The sequence below is a fragment of the Ctenopharyngodon idella genome, chromosome 11 (genome assembly GCF_019924925.1).
Source record: "Ctenopharyngodon idella isolate HZGC_01 chromosome 11, HZGC01, whole genome shotgun sequence".
NCBI classification, from domain to species: Eukaryota; Metazoa; Chordata; class Actinopteri; order Cypriniformes; family Xenocyprididae; genus Ctenopharyngodon; species Ctenopharyngodon idella.
The window spans coordinates 23,147,542-23,161,579 of NC_067230.1; the positions used below are offsets into that span (position 1 = coordinate 23,147,542).

Here is a 14,038-nt window from a genome sequence, read left to right on the forward strand (position 1 = left end):
TTAACTACTATGTAGGCTACTTATATAAAAAATAATTTTTATATATTATTTTTATATATATTTTAATGTACTTATGCGTTCATATTGTATTGCAAAACACTTTTGCTGGTTTGGTGGTATGGTTAGGTTTAAGGGTGGGTTAAGGTGTAAGGTAAGGCTCAACAGTGTAATTATAGATGTAATTACCTGCAGGTATTTTTAAAATATAAGTACAATGTAAAAACATATATGTACACAATAATTGCGTTGTATCAAATGATTAATTTAAATGTTAGTACATAGTAGCCTAATTAAAGTCACTTTATATAAAGTGGGACCAGATGTGCCCTAACATAGTCTGAAGTATTCTGTTGCACTCTTGATTATAAGACTGGTTATGCACTGTACTTTCCATCACAAACAAAGTGTTAAATAGTGAAAGAGAAAGCATTTCTAAGCTTGTCCAACAATATAGGACTAGGGTTAAGATAGTTTATGATAACCTCAAAATGAAACAAAACAAAACAAAAAAAGAGAATCAAGCATCATATGATCTACTAAAACACTTAATTTATGCTATAGGCCTGTCTACAAATGTAACAGGTTAGGGTTTCTGAGATAAGAATATTATATTAATTGCAAAATTGAATGTTCTCTCTAAAATGCGTCCCTGTTGAGTGTGTATGTGGACATGCATTGATCTATGTAAGAGTGTGGTTGAGTGGGAGTGTCTGTGTATGTAGATTAATCTGCATAAGTCTACATAATCTACACACCACAATTTAAAGAGCATCTCCTTCTGCTCAGTGTGGAGAGAGAGAGAGTACACGTTTGGGAACAGTTGGTTTGTGGTTTGGAGAAATGGTAAGTGCAAAACTTTTAAAAAAAAATTTGTATAACTTTCACTAGTATGCCACATAATATACAGTATTCCATCAGTTTTCAATTAACTGTGTTTTTCTCACAGTACGGCTTTATTAATACTTGTCTGAAGTCACTGGTCATTGAGAAGTTTGGAGAAGAAACATGGGAGAAATTGAGGTCTGTACACAACACGTATGATATGTAAAAAAAAAAAAAAAGCATGGACTGATTTGCAGTTTGTTTCAACTAAACAAAATCTTTCCTAGATTAATGGCCGGGGTCCAGGAGACATTTATGACCTATGAAATCTACGACGATCTCATCACTCTTCGTTTAGTGCAAGAGGCTTGTAAAATGCTGGGTGAGCATCATTTTATATAAAAAAATCTAAGGATGATATTTTTATCATCAGTAACTCCAAGTTCTTTTTAGGTCTATATTTGTGTTTATTTGCATATATTTTTGTCTATTTGCATAGGTCAGCTAAGGAAACTTCCTTCAACAGTTGGATAGGGGCTTTGTTTGATTCACCAGAATGTTTCACTTCTTTAAAAGGCCTGTTTTGTTTTGAACCGCTTTTAAATGTCTGTCTGTGTATAGATTTTTGAGAAAAAGAGATAGAAAGAAAGAAAGAGCGAGTAGACTGTGAAAGCCTCACAATTGCCTTTTATTCACAATGTCCTTGGGGACTTGCAGACATTGATCAAAGTGTCTGAGAGAGCGCTAACAATGTCCCTGCTGAGAATAGTCCACTGAGCATCATGATGGTTGATGTCCTAACCTGTCCTCCAATCTGTCCCTGAGAGTAAGTGGACAAGGACAGGTGTGAATCTCTGAGTGGGTCACACAGCTGAACACTAGGTCTCAAAACGACCTAGACGCAATTAAAATTGAAAAGGGAAATTGAACTGCAGTCTGAATGTAATTTCTTTTTCATTTTTCATCTAGATGTCTCCTCCGAGGTGGTTTTGAAACTGTTTGGAGAATACTTTTTCAGCTTTTGTAAGATGTCGGGATATGACACTATGTTGCGAACTCTCGGTGGAAACCTGGTGGAATTCATTGAAAATCTTGATGCTCTACACTGTTATTTGGCCTTATCTTATGAGGTCAGAATACTTTTAATGCTTCTCAAAACTTAAAACTTTAAAGGGTTAGTTCACCCCAGAATGAAAATTCTGTCATTAATTATTCACCCTCATGTCGTCCCAAAACCGTAAGACCTTCGTTCATCTTCGGAACACAAATTGAGATATTTTTTGATATTTTATCTTCTGGCCTCCGATAGACTGCAACACAATTACCACTATCAAGGCCCAGAAAGGTAGTATTAAAATAGTCCATGTGACTACAGTGGTTCAACCTTAAAGGGATAGTTCACCCAAAAATGAAAATTCTGTCATCATTTACTCACCCTCAAGTAGTTCCAAACCAAAGAAAGAAATTCATACAGGTTTGGAACTACTTGAGGGTGAGTAAATGATGACAGAATTTTCACTTTTGGGTGAACTATCCCTTTAATGTTATGAAGCGACAAGAATACTTTTTGTGCGCAAAAATCAAACAAAAATAATGACTTTATTCAACAATTTGAGCAGCACATGAGCAGCACAATGTATTCGTGTGATGCTGACGCAAGAGCTGGCCAATAATGAGCCGGCGTTCTGACGTAGTAATACTGTACAGCGTCAGTACTGTAATACTCTACAGTCCAAATGTATTCTCAGTCTACTTTTGATTTTATAGGCCTACTCGAAACTGATTTTACAATGACATTTGATGTTGGCTCAGTGTTTTGTTTGCAAAGTAGTAAGAACTATGAACTTTATTAGGGTTTATAACTTGGCACACCTTTTTTTTTTCCTAGGCCATGAATGCTCCGTCCTTTCGCGTGGAGCGAATGGATGATGGCCGAATTCTCCTTCACTATTACTCAGACAGGAAAGGACTTTATCATATTGTGCCAGGTGAGAGTTTTTTTACATGAAAGAAATAAAGCTATCAGCAACCCCATAAAGCAAAATATATTTTTAGATACATAAAATTGCCAAAATATGATGCTAATGTAGTTGTGAAAATATCGGCTACATAAATATATTTCAGTAGAATTAGGTAACTTATATTTCTTCATATTTTTGGCAATTTTTTTGTAAATATTATAATATATTTAAATTGTCCAAAAAATATAAATATATAAAAACCTCTGAATTTACTCAAAATGTAATTTAAAATGCACAGAATGCCCCCTGACATGCATTTTGTAATATATTTTAGCATATTTATGTTTTACACTATTTTCAATGTGAAAAATTACATACTGTATTAGCATATATTCAAATATATATATATATATATATATATAAGCACATTTGATCAATTACTTTTTTTGTCAGGTATTATCGAGGCTGTTGCGAAGGATTTCTTTGACAGTGAGGTTACGATGACCATTCTGAACCAGTCAGAAGAAGATGAGCGCACTGGAAAGAAGGAACATGTGGTTTTTCACATGGTACAGAAGGAAAAAATGGCCAAAAGAAAGGCTCAGAAAGGTAGTGAAGAGGAAAAACAAGCAGAAAAAGAGGTAAGTCCCCACTAACAGGAAGACATGCAAAAAATATGGAACTGTCATGTGCTTCTGTATTTTCTCGTAAATTATATTTCAACATCTCTCTATGATGTACAATGCTTTTTTAATTTTTTTTGCCAGAGTTTCTTTTTTTAACTGGTCTGATTCAAAGTGCCTCTTAGTTGGTTTGGCATCATCATGTGTAACACAATAAATTAGTATTCAAATTTCAAGTTGTCTAACCTGCTCAAATATCAGACACTTAAATCAGTTTCAGAAACATGAATGTTTAAGTAGGTCTAGACTCTCAACTGTCTGCTGTCTTTGTAATTTTGAAATCATAAGTAACATGCGTGAAAGTATGTAACCATGACAACTGCTATATCAACAGGAAAAGGAGGAGACAATGAAAAGGATGAAGGCCAGGTATGCCAACTTGCAGCTGTGTCCAAGGAAACGATCTCCATGGGAGATCGTGAGGAGCATTGTCATGTTGGGCCAAGGTTTGACAGATATTCAGTCACACTAATTATTATACTAATTAATTACAAGAAAACTGATCAAAAGTAATTAGTTTAATTTTTGTGTTTTGATTAAGACACAATTCAAAAAACATTTTAGGAAAAAACTAAGATGATTATATCAATGCGTTCTTTTGGACCAGGGTTATTATTGTTAACTAAAACTATTAAAAGCATGTCTGTTAATTGAAATAAAGCTGAAATAATCTAAAATATAAGTATAGTTATTAAACAGTAGTTTATTTAAAAACCTAATCTAAACAAAAATTAGAAATGTTGGAAATCTAAAATGAAAACTGAAATAAAAATAAATGAAACCTAATTAAAAAAATGACAAGCACATAATGAAATTTATTAAAAATTAACATGAAATTAAAATTAACATGAAAACTAAAAATATAAAAATAAAAGCTCGTTCAAAATATTAAAAAAAGCTATAAAAAAAACAAATAAAATAAAAATTAAAACATTGTTTTGGACCTCACTATAACAAAAAATGTTCCTGTCTTGGCATGTTTTTAAAGTATTATATGAATTAATGGTTTCACATTTTTGTCTCTCTTAATTAAGGCAATCTGCGGCAATCATTCACGCCTAGCTACCCAAAAAGACTGTGGATTGAAGAACAAGCCTTCTGTAATGCTTTTCCCTTTCACATTGTTTTTGATGAAAACGTAAGTAAGAATAAGAGCTGGTTCACACAGAACGCATCTTTCTATTCAACTGTGCTACTTTTCCATTGTTTTTCCATGTAAACACGCGCTAGACGGACGTCTTTAGCCATTGCGCTCGTGTGTCACGTCTTTAGCAATGCGCTCTGTCTCGTGCATGACACAGCATTCTTAAAACGTGACACTCAAATTAAAAGAAGTTCAACTTTTTAAAAACATGTCTCTGGACACTTTTTTTTGTTGTTGTTGTTCCACTGACCTGCATCTCGTGTTTTTAACAGCAAAAACATGTTCTGTGTGACTGGCCCTAACTCTGCATATTAACATTTCAAATGTTAAAAAAACACATTGAGTCATTTTGAACCTTTTCTTTTTAGCTGTTGGTGAAGCACACAGGTGTCAACATTCAGAAGTTTGTTCCCGGACTGCAGACCGCAGGTATTCGTTTGGATGAGTACTTCACCATTGTTCACCCAGAGGTCATCTTCAATATTCAGAGCATCAAAAAGTTCATCAACAGCCAGTTTGTGCTGAAGACCAGGAGGGAAATGTTACCAGAGATCCAGCAAAACCAGGCCACGCTCAAACTGCGAGGTATTTTATTCATGAAGATTTATTACACTTGATAATTGTCCTATTATCTACATGGGCTGATTCCCACAGCCATGTCAGTGGACAAATTATTGTGTAAAATGGTCTTTATGTAATTTCAGCAATTTTGTGTATATCATATTGTTTGATGATTAATTTGCATGTGTATGTGTGTTTTAGGTCAGATGATGTGGATGGAGTCATTGAACTGCATGATCTATCTATGCTCTCCTAAGCTACGAAGCCTCCAAGAACTGGAGGAAAGGGGTCTTCACCTGGCCGACATCGCCCAGCACGACACCACACGAGATCTGATCCTGCTCAACCAGCAGAGGCTGGCAGAGATCGAGCTCTCAAATCAGCTAGAAAGGAAGAAGGAGGAGTTAAGAATCCTCTCACGCAACTTAGAGATCGAGAAGCAAAAATCAGAAAAGCTCCTTTATGCCATGCTGCCGACACACGTTGCCAACCAGCTTAAAGAGGGCAAACGAGTAGAGGCAGGTAATAAAACCAGAGGAACTTGTTATACTTGTCATTTTCCATTCTTTACATGGATCAGACTCTTTCTGTTAATTTTTCAGGTGAGTTCAAAGTGTGCACCATCCTATTCAGTGATGTGGTCACCTTCACTAACATCTGTGCAGCCTGCGAACCCATTCAGATAGTCAACATGCTCAACGCCATGTATTCCAGATTTGATCGTCTTACAAACATTCATAATGTCTATAAGGTATGTGTGGGATTGGATGAAAATATCTATCTATCTATCTGTCTATCTATCTATCTATCTATCTATCTATCTGTCTGTCTGTCTGTCTCTGTATACAGTATATAACATATATATATAATTTAAAATATGAATACACACATATATAAGTATGTGTAAAAATGATTTTACTTGATTATATATTAAATGATATATATTTTTGTAATATTTAATATAATTTAATATTACTTTAACAATATTTAATATATATTTTTATTCATATAAAGCAAGTCAATTTATATATATATATATATATATATATAAACATTTTAAATTAAATAACATATTTAATTTTATGTTATTTTATTATAATAATATAATTTAATATATATACAGATATTACTGTATTCATTTAAAGCAAGTCACTCTATATATATATATATATATATATATATATACAGTGTGTATATATATATATATATATATATATATATATGTATATATAAACATGATTTTACTTGATTACTTGATTCATTTTTTTTTACTTTAAATGAATACATGCAATTCTATATTATTTTATTATAATAATATCATTTAATATGATATTATTTTATTTTATAATTGAATATATTTTATTTATATAAATCACAAGTCATGATTTATACATAAATTATAAGAAAAACCTTCATAATATAGTGGATAATTCACTTAAAATTAATACAAAGAAAAATGTAAAAAATGAAAGAAAATGTAAAAAAAAATAAAAATAATAATATATGAAAAATATTGTCTCACAACAGGTAGAAACGATAGGTGATGCTTACATGGTGGTTGGCGGTGTGCCTGTTCCTACAGAAACACATGCGGAGCGGGTGGCAAACTTTGCCCTCGGTATGAGAATTGCTGCAAGAGAGGTGACTAGCCCTATCACAGGACAGCCCATACAGGTATGTGTGTGTTTAAACAGTTGGCTCTATGTAAATAGAAGCTCTGTGTGCTCTTGTAGTTTGTCCAATTAATTGGTTTAATGTCAATCTAGATCCGAGTTGGCCTGCACACCGGTTCAGTTTTGGCTGGTGTTGTAGGTGATAAGATGCCACGGTACTGCTTGTTTGGAGACACGGTCAATACAGCCTCTCGAATGGAGAGCCACGGAGTCCCTGATCACATACACATGAGCCCCTTCACGTACAGGTGAATACTAGGTTTTGAATGGGTTTAGATTCTTATTGTCACATGGCCTAAATGTAACTTTTTTTTGTATTTAAATGTAACCGTAAAGACATTTACAGCATTACAAAACATTTCACACAAATCATGTTCTTATGAACTTTCAGTTCATCAAAGAATGTATCATGGTTTCTAAAAAAAATGTTAAGCAGCACAACTGTTTTCAACATTGATAATACGAAATGTTTCATGAGCACAAAATCAGCATTTCTGGAGAATAATGCGATACTGAAGACTGAAGTAATGATGCTGAAAATTCAAAAATATAAAACAGTTATTTTAAATTGTAATTATATTTCACAATATTACTGTTTTTACTATATTTTAAATCAAATAAATGCTGCCATGGTGAGCATCAGACACAAGTGCTGTCTTATATTCAATCACCATAACGTCACTGAGGCCTTCTGTGGGTGAAGCCACTGAAATACATGAGCTAAATGCAGATCTGAAAAAAGCACTAAACAGAACATCACTTCCTGTCCACAGTGTGTTAAAGGACAAAGGAATCTTTGATATCACTGAGAGGGGTGAGATTGAGGTGAAAGGCAAAGGTCTGATGAGAACATACTTCCTGCTGAAGAATCTCCAAAAGAGTGATGAACAGATCATGGGCTTTGTCGACGGAGAGACGTGCGTGTACCAGGAAGACACCAAGGATGTGACAGATGACCCGAAGGGTGAGGAAACTCTGTTTCTGTGTCAGAACTAATAGAGAGAGATAAAGTGTGAGAGAGAGAGAGTTACATGACCTCAGTAATGGCTTTGTTGTACCTTTTTTGAACCATTGGCTTTCCATGATTCACTAAAGTAGGACATATTGTTCATTTCGACAACATTCCTAGTCCTCCTGTCACATTTTAAGGTTAGGGTTAGTCTAAGACCTGAGTTTTTATATATTTTTAATAATATACAGCATATCAACCCATTACAGGAGTCTTCAACCTTTTTGGGGCCTTTTGGTGGATGGAACCAGTTACATATTGCAAAATATTGTTCAAAAGACTTTTATGCTAACCATGGCTGCATTTATTTGATCAAAAATATAGTAAAAACTGTAATATTGTGAAATATTATTATAATTTCAAATAACTGTTTGATTTGAATATATTTTAAAATATAATTTATTCCTGTGATGCAAAGCTGATTTTTTAGCATCATTACTGCAGTCTTGAGTGTCACATGATCCTTCAGAAATCATTCTAATAAGCTGATTAGCTGCTCAAGAAACATTTCTTATTATTATCAATGTTGAAAACAGTTGTGCTTCTTAATATTTAAGCAGTGTATTTACGTGTGTGATTTTGTTCAAACTATCATTTGCACAGAGGAAAGCCCTGAAGATGCAAATTGCGTACAGAAAGAGGACAAGAAAATGGAGGAAGAGGTTGAGAACGAAAAAAGTCATGCATCATCATATCTCCAATCAGGCAAAATCTCCCCTGCTCATTTAATTCAGTTCGATGTCACACCAGCGTACGACAGCCCAACTGACTTTAAACATCTACACAATGGTCTTCATTCACACAGCATTAGTACTAAATTCTGCTCAATACTTTAGTCCAACATCACCAAGTTTTGAGAAGATTGAATTTCAAGCCTGTCGTTAAGAGGGCCAGTACCACAAATGAACAGCCGTAACCTAAAACCGGCAATACCACATGCTCTGTTCAGTGTATAATGACTGTTTTTCCCAACTCTTCCAAGACACAGCAGGGGATTTCAGCTTTGTGGATACAGAGTTATCACCTGGGAAAGGCAAGTCTCCAAGCTAATTCCCAGTGTTTCTCATGCAGCCCGGCTTCATTTGCACCTGCTGGTTACCCACTGGTGATGGCCAGCAGTAGAACCACCCCACAGAGAAAGCTAATCTCCCTCTGGAGAAATTAATCACTTATTATGGACTGTTTTCATGTGGAAATCAGATGGCAAACACAGATGACCAGAGGTAGATAAACATACGGCTGCTGTACAGAGATCAAATGTTCATTTGTGGTCATCTGCGGTCTGCTAGGTAACATGGGAACTAATTATTAAATGTGATTCAACACCATGCAATCTTTTTTTTTCTTCTCTCAAATAAAAACATGACTGCACGAAATATGTTTCTTATGTATTATTAATTCTCTTTGCCTCTGTGTTTGAGTAAAACATGATTACAGATAATATTTAAAAAAAAAAAAAAATCATACTTATGAAACCCACTTTACAATAAGGTACCATTTGTTAACATCAATTAACATGAACTAACAGTGAAAAAAATGCATTTATTAATCTTAGTTTGTTAATTTAAACATTTACTAATACAATATTGAAATCAAAAGTTGTATACGTTAATATTATTTAATGGACCTAAGCTAACATGAACTAACAATGAACAGTTGTAATTTTATGAACTAAAATCAACTAAGAGTAATAAATACTGTAACAAATGTATTGCTCATTGTTAATGTTAGTAAATGCTTTATCTAACATTAACTAATGGGACCTTATTGTAAAGTGTTACCAAACCAACATATTTTTGGAGTTAAAAGAAATAATCTTGCTAATAAAGCTTTTTAATCATTATTACCAAACATTACATTAATTAATAGATCAAATTCCTCCAAGCAAAGAATTAAGGCAAAAACTTTTTCTTTTTTTTTTCTTTTTTTGGGGGGGGGGGGGGGGGGGGGGGGGGGTGACTCTAGTGACATACAAAAATAAATAAATGTATTCTGCATCATAAACTAATGAACAACACTGCATGCCGAGTGAATAAAAAACCAAATCTTTGAAGTTAATGTCTGCACGTACGCACAACCCCTTGGCACAGTAACAAAAACCTTTTCAGCAAGGTTCCTATTTAACAAAGGCAACTCCACAACACATTAGAAATCCAGTACAAACATCTTCAACTCTTCACTGAAGGGATACAGCAATAATTATGTATCACAAAAAAGGAAAAACATCTTAGCATAAAGGCAAACGAATATCTTAAAATACCTGGAAGAGTATAAACATTCAATTAGACTGTTTCCTTCATCATCTGTTTTTATAAAGTGCTGCCGAATTCTTCATCATCAAGAAATACAACACTTTGTAAAATCCATCTATATAATGCTGCAATCTTTGACTGCATAGCAGTACGTGTTTTCCTTTTATTCCCCATCTCATAATCCATCTCGCATGGCTCAGAGGGAAAGGTCAGATTCCGGAGTGTCAGTTTCCGACAGGAACTTTGTGCTGGTTCCAACCTCTTCAGGGATACTTGGAGCGGAGTCACCATTAATGTTGGCTTTGTGAAACATCAAGCCTGTGAAAAACACAAGAGGTGATCAATTTTGTTTATGTTACTGTCCATGATTTTTAGGGCCACAACAATAATCATTCATTCAAGATTCAGTGACTGCTCAAGCAACAAAATTTGGACTCAGGCCTTGAATCCGATCTGTGTGTAGGTACAATGGTGTGTGTGAGACTCACGCTCCGTCTCCTCGGCCCCTCTGTCGCTGTGAGCCTCTGTATCAGAGCATGTCCGCGTCCGCCTCTGGGTGAACTTCTGCAACGCCATGCACTCTTTTGGCAAGCTCGACCTTGAAGGAAACAGCACCTGCATTTATAGCCACTCGGAAAATAACAGCATAAGCTGTCTGGACTGAAAACAAGAAGTCTGTGTGTTGTGTAAACATTGTGTACCTTTCATAATTGTAGGTGCCGGGATGGCTGATCGACCGCTTCATCTACGCAATAAGAATAAAACATGTTAAATTTAAAATTTATGAACAATAACATGCCAGAGCAGTGTTGTTATTGGTAACTAAAACTAACCAAAACTATTTCATTAATTGAAATAAAGCTGAAATAAAATAAATACAAATATTACAAAAACTAGAAACAATAACTTGCCAACTAGCTTAAATAAAATAAGCTGACGTTAAAGTACCAAAATTACTAAAAATAAATTAAAAAAGAAATATATATATACTGTATATACACGTGTACTGTGTTCATTTCTTTTTCTTCCTTATCATTCATTAATCATCTTCGTTTTATTTTTCGCAAAGCTTTATTTTGCTTCGCTTCTGCAATGAGAGCGAAACATCTACTCTTGCATCACATGTTTGCCCATTTTGGGGGCGGAGCAATGAAGGGAGGGGTGTGTTTGTTTGGGTTGATTTCAAATATCAACTATGTTCCACAATGATTCTCACAAATCACTTACTGCACCTTTAATTGATTAATTAATTTCATTGTCATGAAAATAATGCAAATGTAAATTTAAAAAACAAGCTACATATTCTTTGTTTTTTACTATATACATATTCTTTATAGTGTTGTCAAAAGTACCGACCGCGATATCAAGTCTGTACTGAAATGTTAAAAATGTGACGCTGTTGAGCGGATTCGTAATCGCCTTTCGTAATGACGTGCTCATCGAATATGTCTGTGATTGGCTACAATGATCAACGCACACGGAAGCGTGAAATTTTAAAGCATTTTGTAAGCGGGAGTGGGAGTGTTTGAAAGCAGGCATCTATGAGTGGACTGGTCCATTGATATGCCTGTTTTCAAACACTCCCGTGTGTATCTGTCTATTCACAACATGTTTTTGATGCGTTGATCATTATAGCCAATCAGAGATATATCTGATGAGCGCGTGAACACAATGGCCAATCAGAGGTGTTTACGAATCTGCTCAACAGCGCTCACATTTTTAAAATTTCAGTACCGACTTGGTATCGCGGTCTGTACTTTTGACAACACTAATTCTTTATATATTTTTTCCCTATTGATTTTGGGGTCAAATATGACCTGGACATGATATTGTAAGATTCAACCAAATAACTCAAATATACCATATTACACACAAACAGCAATAGGAACTTTATCCTGGTAAATATGAAAAAATGAAGGTAAACTGTATGTGATTTGTGCTTGTTTCTTTACCCGAGACATCTGGACGGGAGACATTACGGAATCAGATGGACTGGATTGCAACATATCAGTCTGAAACTTGGAATTGGCAATTTTCATACATTCTTCCAGTGTTTTGATGAAGGTTTCACAGGTGGCACTCAGTAATGAGGATGCCTCATTCTTGTCTGGGAAAAATAGCAGAAAATAATACAAAGATTTGGTTTAAAAGACTAGATTTCTATGATGACAACCTTTTCATATCACTCCCACCTAACTGCAATAATTGCAGTGATTACTGAGGTTTGAATGAAAAACATCAGAGTGAGTGTCTAACCTCAGTGCTGGCCACAGTAGATTCTCCTTCCTGTTCCACAGACTCCTGAATAGTGTGCACCTGCTGCATTAGTAAGTCACAATACAGACGCAGCTCTGACATCTTAGTTTTCAGTGATTCTGTGGTTTCTGTTAACTCTGCAAAAACCCATTAGGAGAGGAAATGCAACTGTTAATGGCCCTTCATATTGCTTAGCAGTCAAGATTACTGGTGTGCAACTAGGGAACATGAATTCAGTAAATGAAAGCCTTCTGTCTCTCTGTCTCTAAATTATATATATATATAGTAACCAAACAGATCTTGCCCCCCATTGACTACCATAGTATTTATTTTTCCTACCATGGTAGTAAATGGGGGGCGAGATCTGTTTGGTTACTGACATTTTTCCAAATATCTTCCTAAGTGTTCAGCAAAACAAAGAAATTTATACAGGTTTGGAACTACTTAAGGGTGAGTAAATGACAAAATTTTCTTTTTACGGTGAACTATCCCTTTAAGAGAAGCCTACCCCTTTCTTTTTTGGTTCGAGTGTCAATTAGTCCAGCTTTGGAGCTCCCCAGAGCCACCAGCCACTTCTGCCTCTCAGCTGCATTTACAGCCTTCACATAAAAATGCTGCTCCCCTGGTATGATCAGCTCCAGACGCGTACTGTCAGTTGGGTGAACTGGAGAAAACATGAGGAAGTAAAAAATTACAAAAGAATAACCAGTTTATTTTCTTGTAAGGATAGAAGGAATTTTTTTCTGATAAGATATACGATAATCTCACCTTTAATTTCACATACTGACATCTTAATACTGCCTTTACTGCCTTTGCACACGTCATCTTGTGAATCATAGTATGAAATAATGCCATTGTCCAGCACAAACCACCTTGGCTGCCATCCTTTTATAAAACATATCATTATCAGATCACACAACACATTTAAATCAAACAAAAGATGCAATTTCTGAACTTTCTAAACTTGAGATTTATGACTAGTCTTGTTAATCCATACAATCAGGTATCATACCATCACATGACAGGAAAGAAAGTTTGACATGACACATTTGGTATATTAGGCTACTCTAACTTATGTTTTGACATCCAAAAATACATTAACGGGACACAGCGTACAAGAAAAGAAGCAATGCAAAAAGCAATACAACAAAGTTGCATATATCAGCAGCTCTCTGTCATATACAGACATCTTAATACAAACTGAGTATATCTTTTGCAGTGTCCTGTTTGACTGCAGCTCAAGTGTCCACAATTCAATTTGTCAGTGCCATTCACTTTTACCTGTCATATAGTTTGTCCATTTGTAAAGCACTCCTTCCATTATTCTCCAAGCAGAAAACTCAGTGAAAAACACTTTAAAGCAGCTTTAACAGAGCTTGCACCAGGCAGCTGCTTGTTTGCCCCCTTTACAGGCTAATTAGCATGCTAGCATACTCCAGGCTAACTCAAAGATCCCCAGCTAGTCGTCATTATGTCAAAGAGAGCGGCGGATCGTAAGGTAACGAGAAAAATATATTTGTTTTCACGGTCATTTCTCTTAAGACAGCGCGCCGCTCATGCTGGGAGATTGTACTAAAGGCAGACGTAGCGAGATTAGGGATGAGATCACTGTTTACAGCCTGAACCGGAAGAGGCGTTTTATTAAGAGATTCTTCGCTGTGCAGCCACTCCACTATA

General features: G+C 35.1%; 2 protein-coding genes across 3 annotated transcripts; one reads left to right on the plus strand and one right to left on the minus strand.

The window, feature by feature from the left end:
- Nucleotides 1-481: 481 nt before the first annotated feature.
- On the plus strand, nucleotides 482-9,810 carry gucy1b2 (guanylate cyclase 1, soluble, beta 2). Of its 2 annotated transcripts, XM_051913091.1 has the most exons (15): nucleotides 483-843; nucleotides 947-1,020; nucleotides 1,110-1,204; nucleotides 1,792-1,952; nucleotides 2,711-2,810; nucleotides 3,237-3,424; nucleotides 3,801-3,912; nucleotides 4,501-4,604; nucleotides 4,979-5,195; nucleotides 5,373-5,693; nucleotides 5,774-5,922; nucleotides 6,699-6,845; nucleotides 6,938-7,092; nucleotides 7,618-7,808; nucleotides 8,457-9,810. In XM_051913091.1, the coding sequence occupies exons 1-15, from the start codon at nucleotides 841-843 to the stop codon at nucleotides 8,687-8,689; spliced, it is 2,250 nt and encodes a 749-aa protein (XP_051769051.1). In that variant the 5' UTR covers nucleotides 483-840; the 3' UTR covers nucleotides 8,690-9,810. The 2 variants fall into 2 exon arrangements, with proteins under 2 accessions (XP_051769050.1, XP_051769051.1); XM_051913090.1 differs by having other exon boundaries at nucleotides 482-1,020.
- On the minus strand, nucleotides 9,800-14,002 carry plekha3 (pleckstrin homology domain containing, family A (phosphoinositide binding specific) member 3). The gene is given in 8 exon segments (XM_051913092.1): nucleotides 9,800-10,423; nucleotides 10,594-10,703; nucleotides 10,807-10,850; nucleotides 12,058-12,212; nucleotides 12,343-12,498; nucleotides 12,870-13,025; nucleotides 13,130-13,246; nucleotides 13,643-14,002. Coding segments are annotated over 8 exon segments (900 nt in total). The 5' UTR covers nucleotides 13,683-14,002; the 3' UTR covers nucleotides 9,800-10,301.
- Between the last annotated feature and the right edge of the window lie 36 nt (nucleotides 14,003-14,038).